This window comes from Rhinolophus sinicus, linkage group LG15 (genome assembly GCF_036562045.2).
Source record: "Rhinolophus sinicus isolate RSC01 linkage group LG15, ASM3656204v1, whole genome shotgun sequence".
Taxonomy (NCBI): Eukaryota; Metazoa; Chordata; class Mammalia; order Chiroptera; family Rhinolophidae; genus Rhinolophus; species Rhinolophus sinicus.
The window spans coordinates 34,832,358-34,849,657 of NC_133764.1; the positions used below are offsets into that span (position 1 = coordinate 34,832,358).

Below are 17,300 nucleotides of genomic sequence, written 5' to 3' on the forward strand. Positions count from 1 at the left end.
TGTTCCATGTCCGTGTTGTCCAGTAGGGTAGCCACGAGCAAGTGTGGCTCTGGTGTGCTTGAAATGTGGTTGGTCCAACCGAGGCACTAAGTTTGTGGTTTTATTTGTAATTAATGTATATAGCTACACGTGACCAGTGGCTACCTCTCTGGATAACGTCGGCCTAAGGTATGTCTCTAGACCGTTCAACAGGGGAGGAGAACCTTGGTGGGAGGGCTCACTAGCGACAGTGAGAGTCTCTGGGAAGATCTCAGTCGTCTCAGCCCTAAGGGTTCATTGACCGGGCGCTACCTTCAAAGCTTGGGCTCATTTTCTTTCTCCCTCTGGGAGACTGGCTCTCTCTTTTGACCATCACTCACTTAGGTAGAGAGAAAAAAAACAAACCCAAGGCTACCTACTCTCCCCGTTTCTACCGTGTACTGGTAAAGAAAGAACGCATGGTAGTGAAGAAGTAGGAAATATACAGGCAGGTGTTGGAGGCTGGGTAGCCCACAATGCATTCCATACCTCAGCGTCTCATTATTGGGAAATCAGAGGCCCCCCATTATTTGGATGTATTATCATATCCTATAGCAGTGGTTCTCAGAATCTTAAGGAGCATCAAAGATACCTGCAGGACTTGTTAACACAGGTTCCCATTCCGTAGGTCAGGGGTGGGACTTGAGAATTTGCATTTCTATCAAGTTCTCAAAACGCTGCTGTTGGCCCAGGGACCACACTTTGAGAACCTGCCCTTCAGGATTCACCAAGAACCTACTATGAAATGAACTGATAACGGAGCAGCCAAAGCAACACAAATGTCCTGCCAACGTGGGGGAATTCGAATGCTGTGAGAGGGTCCACAGGCAGGAAAGAGACCTGCGAGCTGGCCTGGCGCTGTGCAGCCAGCCAGAACTCAGAATGTGGATGGGTATTCTCCGTAACTTCCAGTAACGTGCTAATTTTAGTTGATGAATACCACATTTTAGTAACACTAATAACTCACTTTTAGGTTACCAGCCACGTTGCCTCAGTCAAATGTAGATGTAAAAGCCTATATAACTGGGCTTTGCTTTGCAGTAGGAACCTAAGAAAAGACGTCCACTTTTTGACCAATTCTTGGCCCAGTAGTCTGTCCACTCGTGGTCCATCCCGAGGGAAAGCAGGCGGAGATGGAATATTCTTGGTTCTGCGGTGGCTGGTCCCCTCGATAGTTACTGGTCTCCCCGTAGCCCTATTTCTATGTAGCCCTGATCAGACGTGCCCGTCCCTACAGCTTTTAGGAAATTATACTGTATCTTGTCTCTCAACCATTCCCAGTGGTTTCCAAGGCTCCCACTGCTGGAAGTTCTTCTACACGTCTAACCTCAATCCTTCCTACCACAGCGTAGGCATTTCTTGTTGCTCATCCTTGTCAGATGGAGAAGAACCTGTGTGAGTTTGTTCTGTTTTCCAATCCACTCCCGACCCTCCCCCATCCCTTTCCCCTTGGGTCTGGGCTGCTCCCCTGTCCCCGGGCTGGGCACGCCTACCTGATGACGTAGCCCTTGAGAAGGCCATTCTGGTGGTTCTCAGGAGGCGGCTGCCACTGGATCATAATAGACTGGTTGGTCCGGCCGCTAGCAATGACATTCTGCGGCGGGGCCGTCGGGGGCTCTTCGGGGAGGGAGACCCTGGACGGGAAAATGCAAAGAGTGGGTGGGCCTTTCCACTCTTAGTCTCAAGGAAAAACACAGTTTTAATGGGATAAGAGGAGGCTGAATCCTGCACTGCCTTGTTCCTGGGTGACTGCACACCTGCTGTGTGCTTTTGGGGAAGTTACTTAATCTCTCTGATCTTGCTTCTTTACCTGTAAAAGAAGTGAAAGAAAGATCCACTTGCTTACGTTAGAAGAGGCTCAAATGACATAATGAATATAGGAGTCTTGAAACCACTGTAAAGCACCGATGTGTGTACTTTCTGTGTAGTTGAGGGATGTGGGCCTCAGTTTCCCATTGGTCAAAGAAGCTGCGGTTGGGGCTGATGACGTCCGTCATGAGTATTCGAGTGTTTTTAGAAGCAGGAGTGTTAAATCCCCACTTCCCAGGTGCCAGCTGGTGGTGTACTTTAACTGGGCTTCCTTTCCTCACCAGCTGAGCCCCAGGCTGGGGCGGGGCAGGCCGCGTGGGATCCACAGGGTGTGTGGGTGAGAGCGAGCATATCCACCGCTCCCAGACGCCTGCGCTAGTGCATTTCTTTGTCTGGCGTTGCCAGGGGACACAGTGTTCCACCTCAGTGTATTTTTCACACAACTGACATGCATCCATTAAAAACAAAAATTAATTATTTTTGATGGCTGTCTTTCCCTTTTTGTTTATTTTGATATTTTCGCTTCCTGACGAATAGCTTTCCAGCATGCACCGCAAACTGCTGTGTCTTCGGAAAGCCTGCAGGAAGGGTGATTTAACCTCTTTCTTGTTGACTCAGGGTCATTAGTACGAAGATTCACTAAGAAGGCGAATCAGTGTTATATGGCGAAGCCCAAAGAACTGGAGAAGTTGTCAGGTGGTTTCCCCTAAAAGTTGAGGCCTTCTATTATTGAGATTGTGGAGCTCTGAAGGACTGGGGTCACGTCCATCTTGTTCCCTGCACCACCTCTAGTGGTCCAAACATGGCCTGGCACATAGTAGGTGCTCAATAAACAACGAATGAATAAATTCTCTTGTAACAGCTCTCCATGCTAGGCTGTTACCTGCCACTTCTCTCTCCCGTTAGAATGTCACGGCCTATGTGGCATCCCCCTAGTGAAAGCCAGAGAGAGCTGACTGGAACTGTGGAAAACCACAATGATCAATTTAAGCCGGAGGTCTGCATACTCGTATACACCTAAGAGCATCTTTTAAAAAGTGAAGCACATTCTTGGCTCCCTTGTCAAATATTAGTTGATCGTATATGTGTGGGTTTATTTCTGGGCTCTCGATTCTGTTCCTTTGCTCTGTGTGTCTATTTTTATGCCAACACCATACTGTTTTGATTCCTATAGCTTTGTAGAATATTTTGAAATCAGGAAGCGTGATGCCTCCATCTTTTTTCTTTTTTCTCAGGATTGCTTTGGCTATTTGGGGTCTTTTTGGCTCTATACAACTTTTAGAATTTTTTTTCTATTTCTGTGAAAACAATGCCATTGGAATTTTGATAGGGATTGCGTTGAATTTACAGATGGCTTTGGGTAGTGCGAACATTTTAACAATATTAATTCTTCTCAACGGGGGAAAGAATAATCTCTTCAATAAATGGTGTTGGGATAACTGGATATCTGCATGTAGAAGAATGAAACTGGACCCCTATCTTACATTACGCAGAAAAATGAACTTGATATAGATATAGGATCTGAAACCGAAAAACTCCTAGAAGAAAACACAGGGGAAAAGCTCTTTGATTTTGGTTTTGGCAGCGATTTCCTGGATATGACATCAGAAGCACAGGCAATAGCAAAAATAAACAAGTGGGACAACAGCAAATTATAAAGCTTCTGCACCGAAAGCAATCAACGAAATGAAAGGCAAGCCATGGAATGAGAGAAAACATTTGCAAATCATATATCTGATACAGGGTTAATATACAAAAAACTCATTCAACTCAATAGCAAACAAAACAAAACAAAAGACAACCAATCAATTAAAAAAGTGAACAGAGGAAATAGATATTTTTCCAAAGAAGACATACAAATGGCCAATATGTGCATAAAAAGGTGCTCAACATCACTAATCATCAGGGAAATGCAAATCAGAACCACCATGGGATAGCAGCTCACAATGTCAGAGTGGCTATTCTCAAAGGCCAAGAAATCACGAGTGTTGGTGAGGGTGTGATGAAAAGGGAACCTTCGTGCACTGTTGGTGGGGATATAAACTGGTGCAGTCATTATGGAAAACAGTATAGAGGTTCCTCAAAAAATTACAAATAGAACTTCCGTATGATCCAGCCACCGCACGTCTGGGTATATATCCAAAGGAAATGAAAATGGGATCTTACAGAGATCTCTGTACCTCCACGTTCATTGCAGCGTTATTCACAACAGCCCAGATATGGAAGCAACCTAAGTGTCCGTCAACGAGTGAATGGATAAAGAGGACAAGATGTATATAGACACAAATGGAATAGTATTCAGCCACGAGGAAGAATGAAATCCTGTCATTTGTGGATGGATCTTGAGGGCATTATGCTAAGTAAAATAAGACAGAGAAAGACAAATGCCGCACAATGTCACTTATATGTAGAATCTAAAAAAGCTGAAGTTAGAGAAACAGAGCAGATTGGTCGTTAGCCAGGGTTGGGGGTGTGAGCGAAACGGGGAGATGCTGGTCAAAGGGTACAAAGTTCCAGTTATAAGATTCATAAGTTCTGGGGATCTAATGTAGCATGGTGACTATACGGTGACACAGCTACTAATACTGTATCATATGCTTGAAAGTTGCTCAGAGAGTAGATCTTAAGTGTTCTCACCACAAAAAAGAGAGGGCAGTCATGTGATGGGGTGGAGATATTAGCTAATGCTATGGTGGGAATCATTTTACAATACATGATGTGTCAACTCAACACGTACACTTGAAACTTACACAATGCTATGTCAATTACGTCTCAATAAGTCTGGAAAAAAATGTAAAAAAAAGCATTAAAAAATAAAGAACGAAGCGCCTGGCTTTGGTGCATGCAATTTGTGTCGCTGTCATTCTAAGCTCTTGATGTCTTCTTTCTCATTAGAAGTGGCTGCTTGTTTTATGGGGTTGAGGTGGCTAGAATTCGCCACCTCAAAACATGCTGTGTAATGTTTTAAAATGGATGACCTGCTGTTTTTATTCAGTTTCCATCATTTTAGAAAAAGCTTTGTCGAAAGCCCAGTAGGACCGGTGTCATGCACGGCCCCAGTATGGAGATCTGTACAGATCCTGTACCCGCTGACACTGCATGTCCATTTAACAATGATGGCAGCCCGTGGGCGTAGGCATGCAGGGCAGAAGGAGGCAAGTCTTTGAACCTGCCTAGCTCGCAGCTAGAGGGCAACTAAATTCGGGTAGTGCTTACCCTGTGGCAGGCGTTGCTTACAGCGCTTCACTTGTGTGCTCTCATAAGTATGAATTCTTACCATATCCCTGTGAGGTGGGCGTGAATCTTTTTACACCCATTCTATAGACATGGAGACTGAGCCTGGAGGGCTCCGAGAGAACCAGCCAGGGTCCTACCGGCAGTCTGGCCCCACTCTGCCATCTTGGTCTTGGCAGCAGGCAGCCCCTCGCAGCCCCTCCCTCGGTCAGAGTCACAAGACCTGCCTGGAAGAACCCGGCTCCCTACCTCTCCGTGTCCTTGCTGAACTGTCCTTTCCCCACGTCATTGACTGCACAGAGGCGGAACTGGTAGGAACGCGCAGGAACCAAGCCCTTGACCATCACCGAGGTAGCCTCAGGGTCCACACTGGCCAGGAGCACGGTCCATGGAGCATCTACAGGGAGAGAGGGTAGAGGCAGAGGTGGGCATCTTGAGGGGCCATGCTTCCTACCCCCTGTTCCCAGCAGGGCTCCAGCCTCATTTGGGCTAGCAGAAGAGGCCGGTCCTGTCATTTTCTAGGTCCTCGTAGCCCACATGTGGTGGGGGTGGGGTTGGGGGATGGGTTAGAGGGTGCTGTGGAGGGAGCAAGGGCTCATGGGAACTGAGATGCATCTTTTTTTTTCCTTTTTTTTTTTTTTGTCTCCTCAAATCGATGAGCTCAAGGCAAACTGTATTTAAAACACCATTCAAATTATGCCTGCTAATTTTGGAGTTCACAGCTTGGGGACTTGGAGAATAAAAAGAAAAAGAGTCGCCACCGTCTCAGAGGCGTCTGGTGTGGCAGGCTTTCCTGAGTCCTGCTCCTCACCAGTGTGGTCTCCTTCAATTGTGACGAAGACCCAGGGGGCAAATGCCATCATTTGACAGATGAGGACGCTGAGGCTTCCAGAGGGTAGGGCTTGCTCAAAGGCAGAGGGCTGGGAAGTGGGGGCGCTGGAACCCAGCCCGGCCGGCCGCTGCCCCCTCCCTGGCTCAGGGGAGCGTGAGCCTTACTGTTCTCCGACATCTCCAGGACGTAGCGGATCAGGGGACTGTTTCCATCGAAGGGCTTGGCCCACGTCAGGTTGATGGCCCGCCTCTCCGAGGTGCTGAGAGTGGCCACCGGGTGCTCAGGAGCGTGAGGCAGTTGCCTGGAGGAGAGAGATGTGGTGGGGCCACCTGTGAGGTTTAGAGTCAGGTGACACACGGGCAGCCAGGATTCACATGGAATTTCCATGATGCCTTGTGCTCAGTCACATAACCTGGATTCGGACCGTCTACCTGCAAATTCTCTCTGGCACTGGAGCCCACCTGTCCAAAGCCATACCCAGACTGCCCTGCTGTTGCAGGGAGCTCAGCTCAGCTGGGGAAAAGTCTTGGAAAAATGCTTGCGTGTGTCTGGGAGAAGGGGGGTGGGCCCAGGTCACATGCAGCCCGGTGGCCTGCCAAAATGAGCCCTCTCGTTGCTGTCTACCCCTTTTTTGCCCGGGGCCTGGGCAGGCGGCCTTTACCTGACACGCAGGTGAGCACTGCGCGAATCGTTGCCTCCAGCTGAGAGCACTCGGCAGGTGTACGTGCCAATGTCCCCTGACCACGTCTGCGAGATGTGCAGGGAGCCGTTTTTGTCCAGGCGGATGCGGGGGTTGCTCTCCATGCCCAGGGGGGCCCCGTCCTTCTCCCAGACGTACCTAAGAGTAAGAAGACCCAATAAGTAAAGAGAGGTAAGGAAGTAGGGGGCTCCTGGGGTGTGCTCAGCCCAGGGCTGGTCTGCAGAAGGGATTTCCCAGCCACAGCTGGCAGGTCTGCAGCCCATCATCCTTGAGGGAAGGATGCACGTCCAAGAGCGTTAACACATGAAGTCATCATCGGTTATTTACACCTTCAGTTCAGGTCTAGGTCACAGCCTTGCTGCTTTTGGCCACAAGCCATGGCTCAGCAGCCAGCACAAGTCGCCGGCCAAAGGTATTCTTCTGAAGAGGGAAAAGATTACAGCTGGAAAAAAGAATGAAAGTTTCTGCATAGACTACATTTTGGAATTAGTTTTATGAGGAGAATCATTTGATCAATGTATCACTGTGACAAACCGACTTTAGTCTCCAAAACAGTCACTTAAGCTTCGGTCAGTCAGTACAAAGGGGAGTTGAGAAATTGCACACAGGCCCACATCTGACAATATGAAATATCTTCTCTGGAATTGTTCTTGAGGAAGCACAACCATTATTGTCATGAACACACGTGAGGTGCCAGCTCCGGGAAGGTGCCAGGCTGCCATGCCCCGGGGAAGGTCGACCAGGTGCCCAGCACCAGGACAGCAAGTGGGGTGGGGACTGAGATGCTTTGCAAAGAACCCATCACCTGCTCAACGTGGGGACAGGGTGGTGGGCCTGAGCCATAGGGTCCTAGAACTATCTGGGTTACCAGAATGAAAGACTGCGAGGGAGGAGGAGGCTGTCATGTTTTTAACCTAAGTCAACAACAGCAACAACAACAAAATCAGACAAGTAGCAAGTACAGGTAAAAAAAAATTAAGGAAAAAGGAATCAATAACTGAAGAGTGTTCCCATAAAGAGTAACCATGATTAACTTTTGAGCATCTACCTTCTAGAATCTTCTCCCCTGCTCTTTTAGGCCACGTATCACAGTGCTATACTCTTCTGCAGTCAGAATCCCTGGTCCAATGCTTCCTTGGCCACCTAACTTTGTGATCCTGGGTATGTTTACTTAACCTTGCTGTGCCTCAGTTTCCCCATCTGTCACATGAGGAAAATAATACCCCCCACCTCATAGGGTTCCTGTAAAGACTGTGTGGGTTCATATAACATACTTAGGATAGTGCCTGAAATATAGTGAGTGATCAACAGAGGTTAGCCATCATTGTATATTTTACTGATACAGCATATTTTTACATAATCCTTTGCTTTCTCCGCCCAACAAAACATCATAAACTCCCGTTAATGTGACATCTCCACACCATGATTTTTGCTTCAAATCCGAATGCTGTATAATTGGTCCCGTAAACTTGGAGTCCAGTTTAGCAACTTGTTTTCTGACATTACCGTTAACGTGTGATGAACATCCCTGCAGCAAAATATTTACATACATTTTAAATCACTTCCTCAAGGATAAATTCTTAGCAGTGCAATTGCCCAGTTAACTTTTAAGGCTTTTTATATGTATTTACAAATCGCCAAAAGTCATCACCGTCAATTCGTCTCTATCTAGAAAAGAAGCACCCTTGCCAGCATAGATGGGATGGGTAGAATTTTGCTGAAAAGCAAATCTAGTTGCAGAAGTTTTCCTGCTTCAGAAACAACCTATGGCAACCAGGATAAGATTCTTTGCCCCAGGATGCCGTGCTGCAGGGAGCATGTAGCCCCCCACCTGGGACACGTGTCTGTGGCAAAACAACTGAACTCGAATCTCCTTAGCAGTTACGTGAATCTAATTAGAAATACAAGGGACATGGGGCTGGCCCGGTGGCTCAGGTGGCTAGAGCTCCATGCTCCTAACTCCAAAGGCTGCCTGTTCGATTCCCACATGGGCCAGTGGGCCCTCAACCACAAGGTTGCCAGTTCAATTCCTCGAGTCCCTCAGGGGATGGTGGGCTCCACCCCCTGCAACTAAGATTGAACCCGGCACCTTGAGCTGAGCTGCCGCTGAGCTCCGGGACAGCTCAGTTGGTTGGAGCGTGTCCTCTCCATCACAAAGTTGCCGGTTCGACTCGCGCAAGGGATGGTGGGCTGTGCCTCCTGCAACTAGCAACAGAAACTGGACCTGGAGCTGAATGGCACTCTCTACAACTAAGATTGAAAGGACAACAACTTGACTTGGAAAAAAAAAAAAGTCCTGGAAGTACACACTGTTCCCCAATAAAGTCCTGTTCCCCTTCCTCAATAAAATCTTTAAAAAAAAAAAAAAAAAAAAAAGAAATACAAGGGACAGAAGAACAAGTGAACTATACCACTAAAAAGTAGGTAGTCAAATCCAGAAGGTGGGATATTCTACAGTAGGGGTGGCAAACTATGGCCTCCCGCTGTCTGCTTGTATAAATAAAGTTTTATTGGAACACACATATGCCCATTTGTTACCATATTGTTTATGAATGTTTTTGCACTGCAAACACAGAGTTGAGTAGTTGTGACAATGACTCTGGCCCTCAAAGCATAAAATATTTACTCTCTGGCCCTTTAAAAAAATGTTTGTTGACCTTGTCCGGTAGAACTTGGTTTTTCCAACAAATCGATTGCATGAAAACAAAACAAAATGAAAACAAAAATAAAGACAGAAATAAAAAGGAGGGGGAGGAGAACTGTGTAAAATAAAGGACACACACCAATGAAACACAATGTGTAAACCTTGTTTGGACCCTGAGTTCAACCAGCCCACTGTAAAAAGCACCTTTAAGACAATCAGAGCGACTGGAATATGAACCAGCATTAGCAGAAATCAAGAAATTGTTGTTTATAGGTGTGACAGGGGACATGGTTGTTATGTGTAATGAAAAGTCCTTTTCAGGAAGAAATGAACATTGACCTACTTCAGGGTGAAATTACATGTTTGAGATTTGCTTTTCAAAAATTGCTGTTATAAAAAAAAAGGTGTGGGGGGAAACAGATGAAAAAGATTGGGCAAAATGCTAATTGTTGACGCCAAGAGATGGGTTCATGAGGGTTGATGATACAATTCTCTCTACTTTGGGGTATGTCTGAAAATTTCCATAATAGAATGTTTAAAAAAAAAATCCATGAATCCATTTAACTTAGGGTAAACATTTTCCAAAGTAGTCTGCAATTATATAGCTGGCTATTAAACAATTTTGATGAGTGCTTTACAGGCATCCTCTCAGCTTGAAATGATATTAGATAGCCCTCAGGAAACAAAAGATGTGTGAAAATGTTTAGTTACAAGGACATTCATAACAATATTTCTTATATTTGCAAAAATATTAGAAACAATCCAAATACCCAGCACTAGGGGATTGGTAACATAAATTATGGAGCATCCACAAAAATGGATGACTGAATAATCATATAATTGAGTTTATACAAAAATACTTATTGATCAGGAAGTGATTCATAATGGGTTCTTAAGGGACAAAGCAGATTAATAAACAGTGTGTTTCTAGATTTTTTTAAATGGCATCCAAATAGTACTATCTCTGAGGGAAACAGGGAAATCTGCTTTTCTTCTCTCTCTCTCTCTCCCTCCCCATTTTATTTTTTTGCTTATCTGCATTTTCTGTTTTCTGCCTAAAATGGATATCTATTATCTATCTGTAAAACAAGAAAAAAAACACAATAAAATATTGATTAACATTAACAATGGCTAAAAGTGGATTGCTCAGATTGGGTCGTCTAGATCTGGGTTCAGATAGCAAGCAGAGAGTTTGATTCTGGAGCTGTTCTGGAAGCTTCTCACGCTGGCAACCTACACCTGCCCAGGCGGCCATCCCTGAACCACCCCTTAGTACGTGTAATGCAGGAGTAAGTGGGCAGCACTTTCGTTAGATGTGGTTGTTTGGATCCTTTCTAGCCTGTTTGCTCAGGGGGCCCCAGAGTGTCCAGAACAGGGCTTTCAATCCTGGCGATGCAGTAGAATCACCTCAGGGACCTTTGAAAGATACTGCAGTCTGGGGCCCACACTGCCCCCAAGACTCACCTCAGGGAGGTGGAGGGCAGCAGGAAAGCTCTCCACCCACATCTAGGGAGATGTGGGGGTAGCCTTGGCTATACCCCAATTTGGGGGTAAGGGGGACCAATTCTGTTCTCTTCTCCCATCTAGTAAAGGTTGTCCTACACGGGGAATTCCATTCTAAGGGGAGGACCCGTCCAGTAAACTGAAACAGTGAAATCCCATCTGTAGGTCATTGGGGGTCCTGCAGCGGGGGCCCACAGATGTATTGCAAGAGGTTCCTGATTCCCTTTGTTCATCAAGAATTGTCTAGAGAACAAATAAAACATGCAAGTATTTCCCAAATATTAGTAGATAACATTTTAGAAATAAATTACCAATGATTTGAAAGTGTTACTGCATTAACATAGCTTACTTTCATTATAAAAGTTTTCATTAATGAATACTAAAATTATAGCTAACTACTGATGTGTGAGTCTGAGAACCACAGCAGTATTCTGTCAGGGGAATGTGTGGGTTCTCTTGGAGGATCTTTTTACAGTTGGCATATTCAGTTTTTTAAACAAAACAATTGAATAAACTCAGGAATGATCATATTCTGATTTATCTGTCGACAGCAATGTAAGTACATCTGTGGGATTTCAGGGCTCATTTTGCACTTGTGCTGGCACCCCATGACGGCTGTCCTAAAGAGTCAGTGTTGAATGCTGAATGAGGTGAGGTGTTTCTCAAACTGGGGCCTGAGATGGATTCTCTCAGAACAGGTGTTGGTCTAAAAGTCTAGTACCCCTTATGCCAGCCTTGGCTTTCGGGGTCCCTACAATGTGGCCGTACAGACTGTATATACGCCCAGTAGCCACCAGATGGCGCCCCAGAACGCAATTGCCTCTGGAGTGAAGGGACCATTATTCCAAGTGGCATCAGTGCCCAGCCTCAATGCCAGTTGCTTTGGCAGTGGTGTTGCCCATAAAATAGAGAAGTAAATCGAAGCAATATTTATTTCTAAGGAAGCAGTTAAATGTTTTCCTCAGCATCACAGAGCTCAAGGGAGAGATCAAAGGGATGATTTTCTCCTGGTTTTAGTTCCTGAAGCCTTCCCTGAGGTTGGGTCCCAGATGTCCTTGTCCCAACCTGGGGAGGGGTCAGGCTTTTCTGCCTTTCTTGGCTACTGCTGTCCCAGGCTGCCCCTCCCAGGCCTCTCTAGTGGGTTCCACAGTGGGCCCGGCTTGCCTCCAAGGACAAGCAGCTCAGTGAGGTCCTGGCTCCCATGGTGGATGATGGGGGTGGCCTCATTGGGGCACTTTCCCCTCACCTGTGTCTCTTGAAGGCCATGCCAGGGCCGTCTCCTGCCCCTGCCGTATCACTTCTCCCATGCCTGTTTACCGAGACCCACCCCGCTCCTGTTCACTTGGGGGGCAGAGGGTCTGGGAGAGCCAGTGGCACCAATTGCCTCTTTCTTGTCCCCGCTTCCTCCTTCCTCCATGTTCCCACATCCCTTCCCCTTCCCCTCTCTCCTCTGACACCAACCAATTCAACTGAAGCTGGCTCACTTCCCCAGGTATTTACTTAGCGCCCCCTACACCTCAGCCCTGCACGAGCTCTGAAAATGGTCTCCCAAGGGTGTTCCTTGGCTCCACGGGTGACACCTACCCCCTTGGTGTAGACACTCGCCCAGACACCAGCTACCGCTAGAGCTGTCCCTCCCCTTTTGCCTTCATGGGGCCACAGCAGAGGGAGTACCTGATGGTCACCCGTGGGTCGTGGGCCACGCCGCACACCATGGAGGCCTGGGTACCCTTGATGACACTCTGGTCCTGGGGGGGCTTGGTGATGCGGGTTCGGGCTGAAAGACAGCAGGGAGAAGGCGTGGTGAGAAGGGGGCGTGGTGAGAAGGGGGCGTGGTGAGAAGGGGGCGTGGTGAGAAGGGGGCGTGGCTTCCATAGTAGTAGCTGAGATGCAGGTGGGTGGGAAGGCATCTTCAGGTGAACCAATTTGTGCGGCCGAATTCCGTGGGTGGATGAAGGCAGAGTAGCAGGTGAACAGGTCGTGCACAGTGAGTGCTCCAGAATGTTAAAAAGAACAGTGTCTTTCCATGATACCTGAATTCTTAGAAGCCATGTGTATAGTGGAGGCTCCTTTAATTTTGCTCCCACAAACCCACGTGAGGGATGCAAAAAACTGAAATCTGAGGATGATCCGGGCCATATTCCCAGAACATTAGCGGTCCAGCCAGGGTAAGCAGGATTGTCTGATCCCTGATCTAAGCATCGCCAGCCCGGTCGGTGGTGCTCAGCCTAGACAGGTGGCCCACAGGTATGTCTGTCTTGGGTGCGGACCTCAAGTGGTGCAATCTGCGAGTTGGAAAGGGCTTGAGAAGCTTCCTTAAAGCAGAGGTCAGCAAACTATAGTCTGGGGGTCAAGTCCTGCTTGAGTAAATACACTGGTACTGGAACAGCCATGCCCACTGGATTAAGTGTCGTCTATGGCTGCTTTCTTGAAGAAAAAGAAGAGTTAGCTGAGGAGTTGTGACAGACTGTCTGGCCCACAAAGCCTAAAATATTTACCACCTGGCTCTTTACAGAAAAGGTTTGCTGATTTCTGCTCTAAAGAATATGAAGACAGCTGCATGTGACCTCCATGTTCTCTCAACTCGGCCAAGCACGGCCTGAGCCCTTGCTCACCGAGCATCATCCAAAGAACCTTGGCCTTTCTGGTTCCTCTCCTCTGAATTAATTTGTCCAAGTCCCTCTTGTAAGAAGCGCCCTGGTCGGGAAGACGTGGAGGTGGAGGTGAGGGCAGTGTGAGTGTGTGCACTGCAGGGGCACACTCACACCCAGACATGTAACACATTGCAGCTCTGCACACTCACCCCACACGACCAGGTCAGCCGAGGCTTCGTCGACCCCTCGAGAGTTGGTCGCCAAACAGGTGTAGGTCCCGGCGTCAGAGATGTGGGTGGGACTGATGAGCAGGCTGCCCGACTCCAGGAGGGTAAAGCGAGGCAGCTGGACAGAGCCGCTGGCCAGGATGCGCTCCCCTGCGGGGACACGGGGTGGGCTCAGGCAGCTCTCAGCTTTAGAAATGCTGGGAGGGCAGGGGAAAGTGGTGGCAGGGCAGGGATGGGGGCGGAGGGTTCTGACTCGGTGACAGGCACAAGGGTACATGGTCACCGAGTGGGTGGCCTGGAGCCCAGGTCTCCTGACGTCTTTCACCCACTACATGTCTGCCCTTCACCAGCGGCTGGGCACTGTCTCCTGATGCAGCTGGCACCTGGGCTGGGGGGAGGAGGGGCAGACAGCTCTGACAAGGTGGTGACGGGCATCCTGCGGCAGGATGCTTCTGGAAAGTCACCTTCAGTGGTTGCAGGGGAAAGTGATGGGTGGCAGCAGAAAGGAGTGGGGGCCGGGGGGGGGGGGAGGGCCGGGGGGGGGGGCAGCTCTGGCCAGGACAGACCCCCCCTGTGCAGTGGGACCTACGAAGGCCTGTTGCCTGGAGAGAGAGAGAGAGACAGAGACAGAGACAGAGAGAGAGAGAGAGAGACAGAAAGAGAGAGAAAGAAAGAGACAGAGAGAGAGAGAGAGAGAGAGAGAGAATGTGCCATGTATGTGAGTGAGCCAAGAGTGCAGGTTTTGTGACTGTGTCTATTTTAAAGAAAAACCCACCTGTTTGTACAGAGTGGAATCACCATGTGGGAGACTGTGAGTAAGTGTGTCCGTAAGTATATGTCTGTACACGTGTGCAGACATATTGAACTAGCGAGCCTGGTAGGTGGCTGTGTTTATTTCTGTCTAGGCACGTGCCGGGGTGTGCTGACATCCATTCCACAAGTATTTCTCAAGCAACTATTATGTGCCACTCTATTCTAGGTCCTGGGGAGACAGCAGCGGACAAAATTGAAACCCCTGCCTTTGTGGGGAGACACGTAATAAGCAAAACGACTAAGCAGATGCTGTGTATAGGAGAAGGCGGGGAATAAAGCAGGGAGGGGCCTGGAAGACAGACAGGGGCTAAGTGAGTCCTGTAGAAAGCGGTCACCTGAGCAGGGGCTTGGAGGTTTGAGTGTGTGTGTGTGTGTGTGTGTGTGTGTGTGTGTACACAGGGGTAACTCTGAAGGGAGCATGTACACAGAAGACTGGAGGCACACAGGGAAGGGAGACTTAGGTAGGCAGCTTGGACTTTACTGGCCCAGGCGTCAGGAGCCCTCTGCGCTGTCTGGGGAGGAGGGGTGGCCTCCACCTGCACTAACCAGCACCGTAGAATTAACCATCCAACAGCTATCCTTCACTGGGCTTCACCAGGCACAGGGCAGACCCTTCCCATGCACCCTCTCCTCTAGTCTTCATACCATGCTAAGGTATGTGTCCAATTGTCCCCAGTTTACAGATGGGGACCCTGGAGCTCTCATGAGTACATAACGCACCCAAGGTCACAGGTCTGAGAAGATGCAGAGCTGTGCCTTGAGCCCAGCAGGGTGGCACGTGGTCCATGCACGTGGTACATACTGTGGTGTGAAAGATGCCCCCTTGGGTTGTGCAGTGCACAGCCTTCACAACGGTACATGGGAAATCCAATCTGGCTAGCTCCAGAACGGAGCTCTGAGGACTGTCACACGGCTACACCCTCCAAAGCAGATGAGTCTCATCTACCTTTCTGCCAAGTGATGGCCGGCCGGGGAGCTCCTGAAGTCTCACAAGCCAGCACCACAGACATGCCGTCAATCACCGTGCTGTCCAAGGGGCCCCTGGTGATGTTGGGGGCGATGCCTGCAAATGGAGACAGTGGGGCTTCTTAGCTGCATCCTGGGAGGAGCCCCCACAGCCAGAGGGCCAGACTCTTGTCCTGCTCCTGCCATTCTGGCTGGTGTGGGTTCCCCTTTGACAAAGGATGCAGGTGCCACGATGGGCCCCCGGCATTGAGAAGAAGGCTGGAGGAGCCCCAAGGACTCCCCATGCCACCCGGCCTATGGAAGGACCCAGGTGACACCAGTGTTCTCCCTGCCTTGATTCTGAAGCCTCCACATGTGGGAAACTGAGAATCTCCAAGGGCAGCTCGCAGCCTGCCATAGCAAGGTAAATGGAGTTATCCTTCACTGTACACGAAACCGAGGCTCTGGGTTTTTAAAACAGGAAACAGTTATGGCCAATAAGAGAACATCACCCACTTTCTCAAAGGCCCAGCCCCGGAGAGTCCATCTGTCTGGCTGAGCTGTGGGTCTTCAGGTGTCAGTGCAGCGTTCTTGTTTTGTGTCTCCCACCCCCAATCTCAGCCCTCAAGGACCCATCTGACCAGATGTGTGGGGGAACAGGGCTGACATCAGACTAGCTCCACCTGCACTCTTCCGAAGCTGCAAGCCAGATGGCAGCCCTCCTGCCCCAAAGCTACCTTCCGGGCAAACCCGGCTCCCTCTCTGCCCTTGTGGGTCTGGATGATGAGACTGTGGAGCTCAAGGATGCCCCTGACCATGCATGCTTTTGCTTCTAGGTGAAGAGCCCAGGGTATCTGTGTGGCCACGTGTGGTGTCAGGTCACATGATGGCTACGGTGGCTACATTAAGGGGGCTGGGCAGTGAATACAACCCCAAAAGAGGCTCCCAGGGGGAAGGGATTTGCAAGCGGGGGAGCTGAGATTAAAGTGCTGGTTCTCCTCTTTGGAGACGTGAGCAAGTCCCCTTGGTTGGGCTTGGGCCACATCAACCCTGCACAGGAGGGGGCCCCGGGACGGCTGAAATGCCTGAGCTGGTTCCAGAGCTGCTTCTCTCAAAGAGCCAGTGAACCTGTCCTGCGCTACAGGACACTGTGGGGATCTGAGGCCTCCCCTGGGGCACTGGACTCGGGGCTGCGGGAGCAGCGGGTGGAACTGGTGCGTGCCAGCCTGGGTACTGCCCAAGGGACAGTCCTCTGGGATCCTATTTGTGTCCTCAGAGGCCCCTGGCTTGGAGTCAAGCTGCATCCTGGGCGGGAGGGGCTCAGGGGCAGGACGGGAAAAGCCTGACTTACTGGTGACAGCCAGGTAGGTGGAAGTCTGCACCTCCCCGGCGGCGTTGCGGGCAAAGCACTGGAACATGCCGGTGTCATCAGGCAGCAGCCCGCTGATCTGCAGGCCCCCGTCACCGCGCTGCCGGAAGCGGCTCAGCCTGGGCACCTCGACCACGGCTGCATCCTTGTACCAGGTGATGGAGGGTGGTGGCACCCCTGTGGGGAGAAGTGGGCCCACAGTCAGCCAGCCTCCTGCCTCCTACCTGTGCAGGGTGCGCGGCGGAGACCAGGAGCATGTGAGGGGGGTCCCTGTATGTCTTGGTCTCTAGAACCTTCTCAGAGGTGCACTATTGGCCTTGGGAGGAGTGCCAAGAAAATTTAAAAGATCCTGGGATTAGGTTAGTTTGGGGCTACTGGATTGGACAGACTATGTGTTTTTTTTCTGCAATATTTAGCAGAGTCTTCACTCAACCACAGAGCTCCTCATCAAGGAGCATGCATAGGGGACTAGTGTTCCTTGGGGGCCCTCAGAAGCCCCCTTGCACCTGGTCTGCACAGGGAGGTGAAAGGGGGTCTCCTCTCGCCTCTCAGCCTTGCCCACGCTGGGCCTCCTCCACTGGCACACCCTTCTCATACGTATCCCAACCCTCC

General features: G+C 49.5%; 1 protein-coding gene across 2 annotated transcripts in view; it reads right to left on the minus strand.

The window, feature by feature from the left end:
* SDK2 (sidekick cell adhesion molecule 2) overlaps positions 1-17,300 on the minus strand; it is a 246,705-nt gene that overhangs the window by 60,059 nt on the left and 169,346 nt on the right. For both annotated transcript variants that reach the window (XM_074319611.1, XM_074319612.1), the window contains exons 9-16: positions 16,671-16,865; positions 15,321-15,437; positions 13,544-13,711; positions 12,415-12,517; positions 6,555-6,731; positions 6,058-6,194; positions 5,311-5,458; positions 1,512-1,652 (exon numbers count right to left, since the gene is read on the minus strand). In XM_074319611.1, coding sequence (XP_074175712.1) covers positions 1,512-1,652; positions 5,311-5,458; positions 6,058-6,194; positions 6,555-6,731; positions 12,415-12,517; positions 13,544-13,711; positions 15,321-15,437; positions 16,671-16,865 — 1,186 coding nt within the window. The remainder of the gene's footprint in view (positions 1-1,511; positions 1,653-5,310; positions 5,459-6,057; positions 6,195-6,554; positions 6,732-12,414; positions 12,518-13,543; positions 13,712-15,320; positions 15,438-16,670; positions 16,866-17,300) is intronic.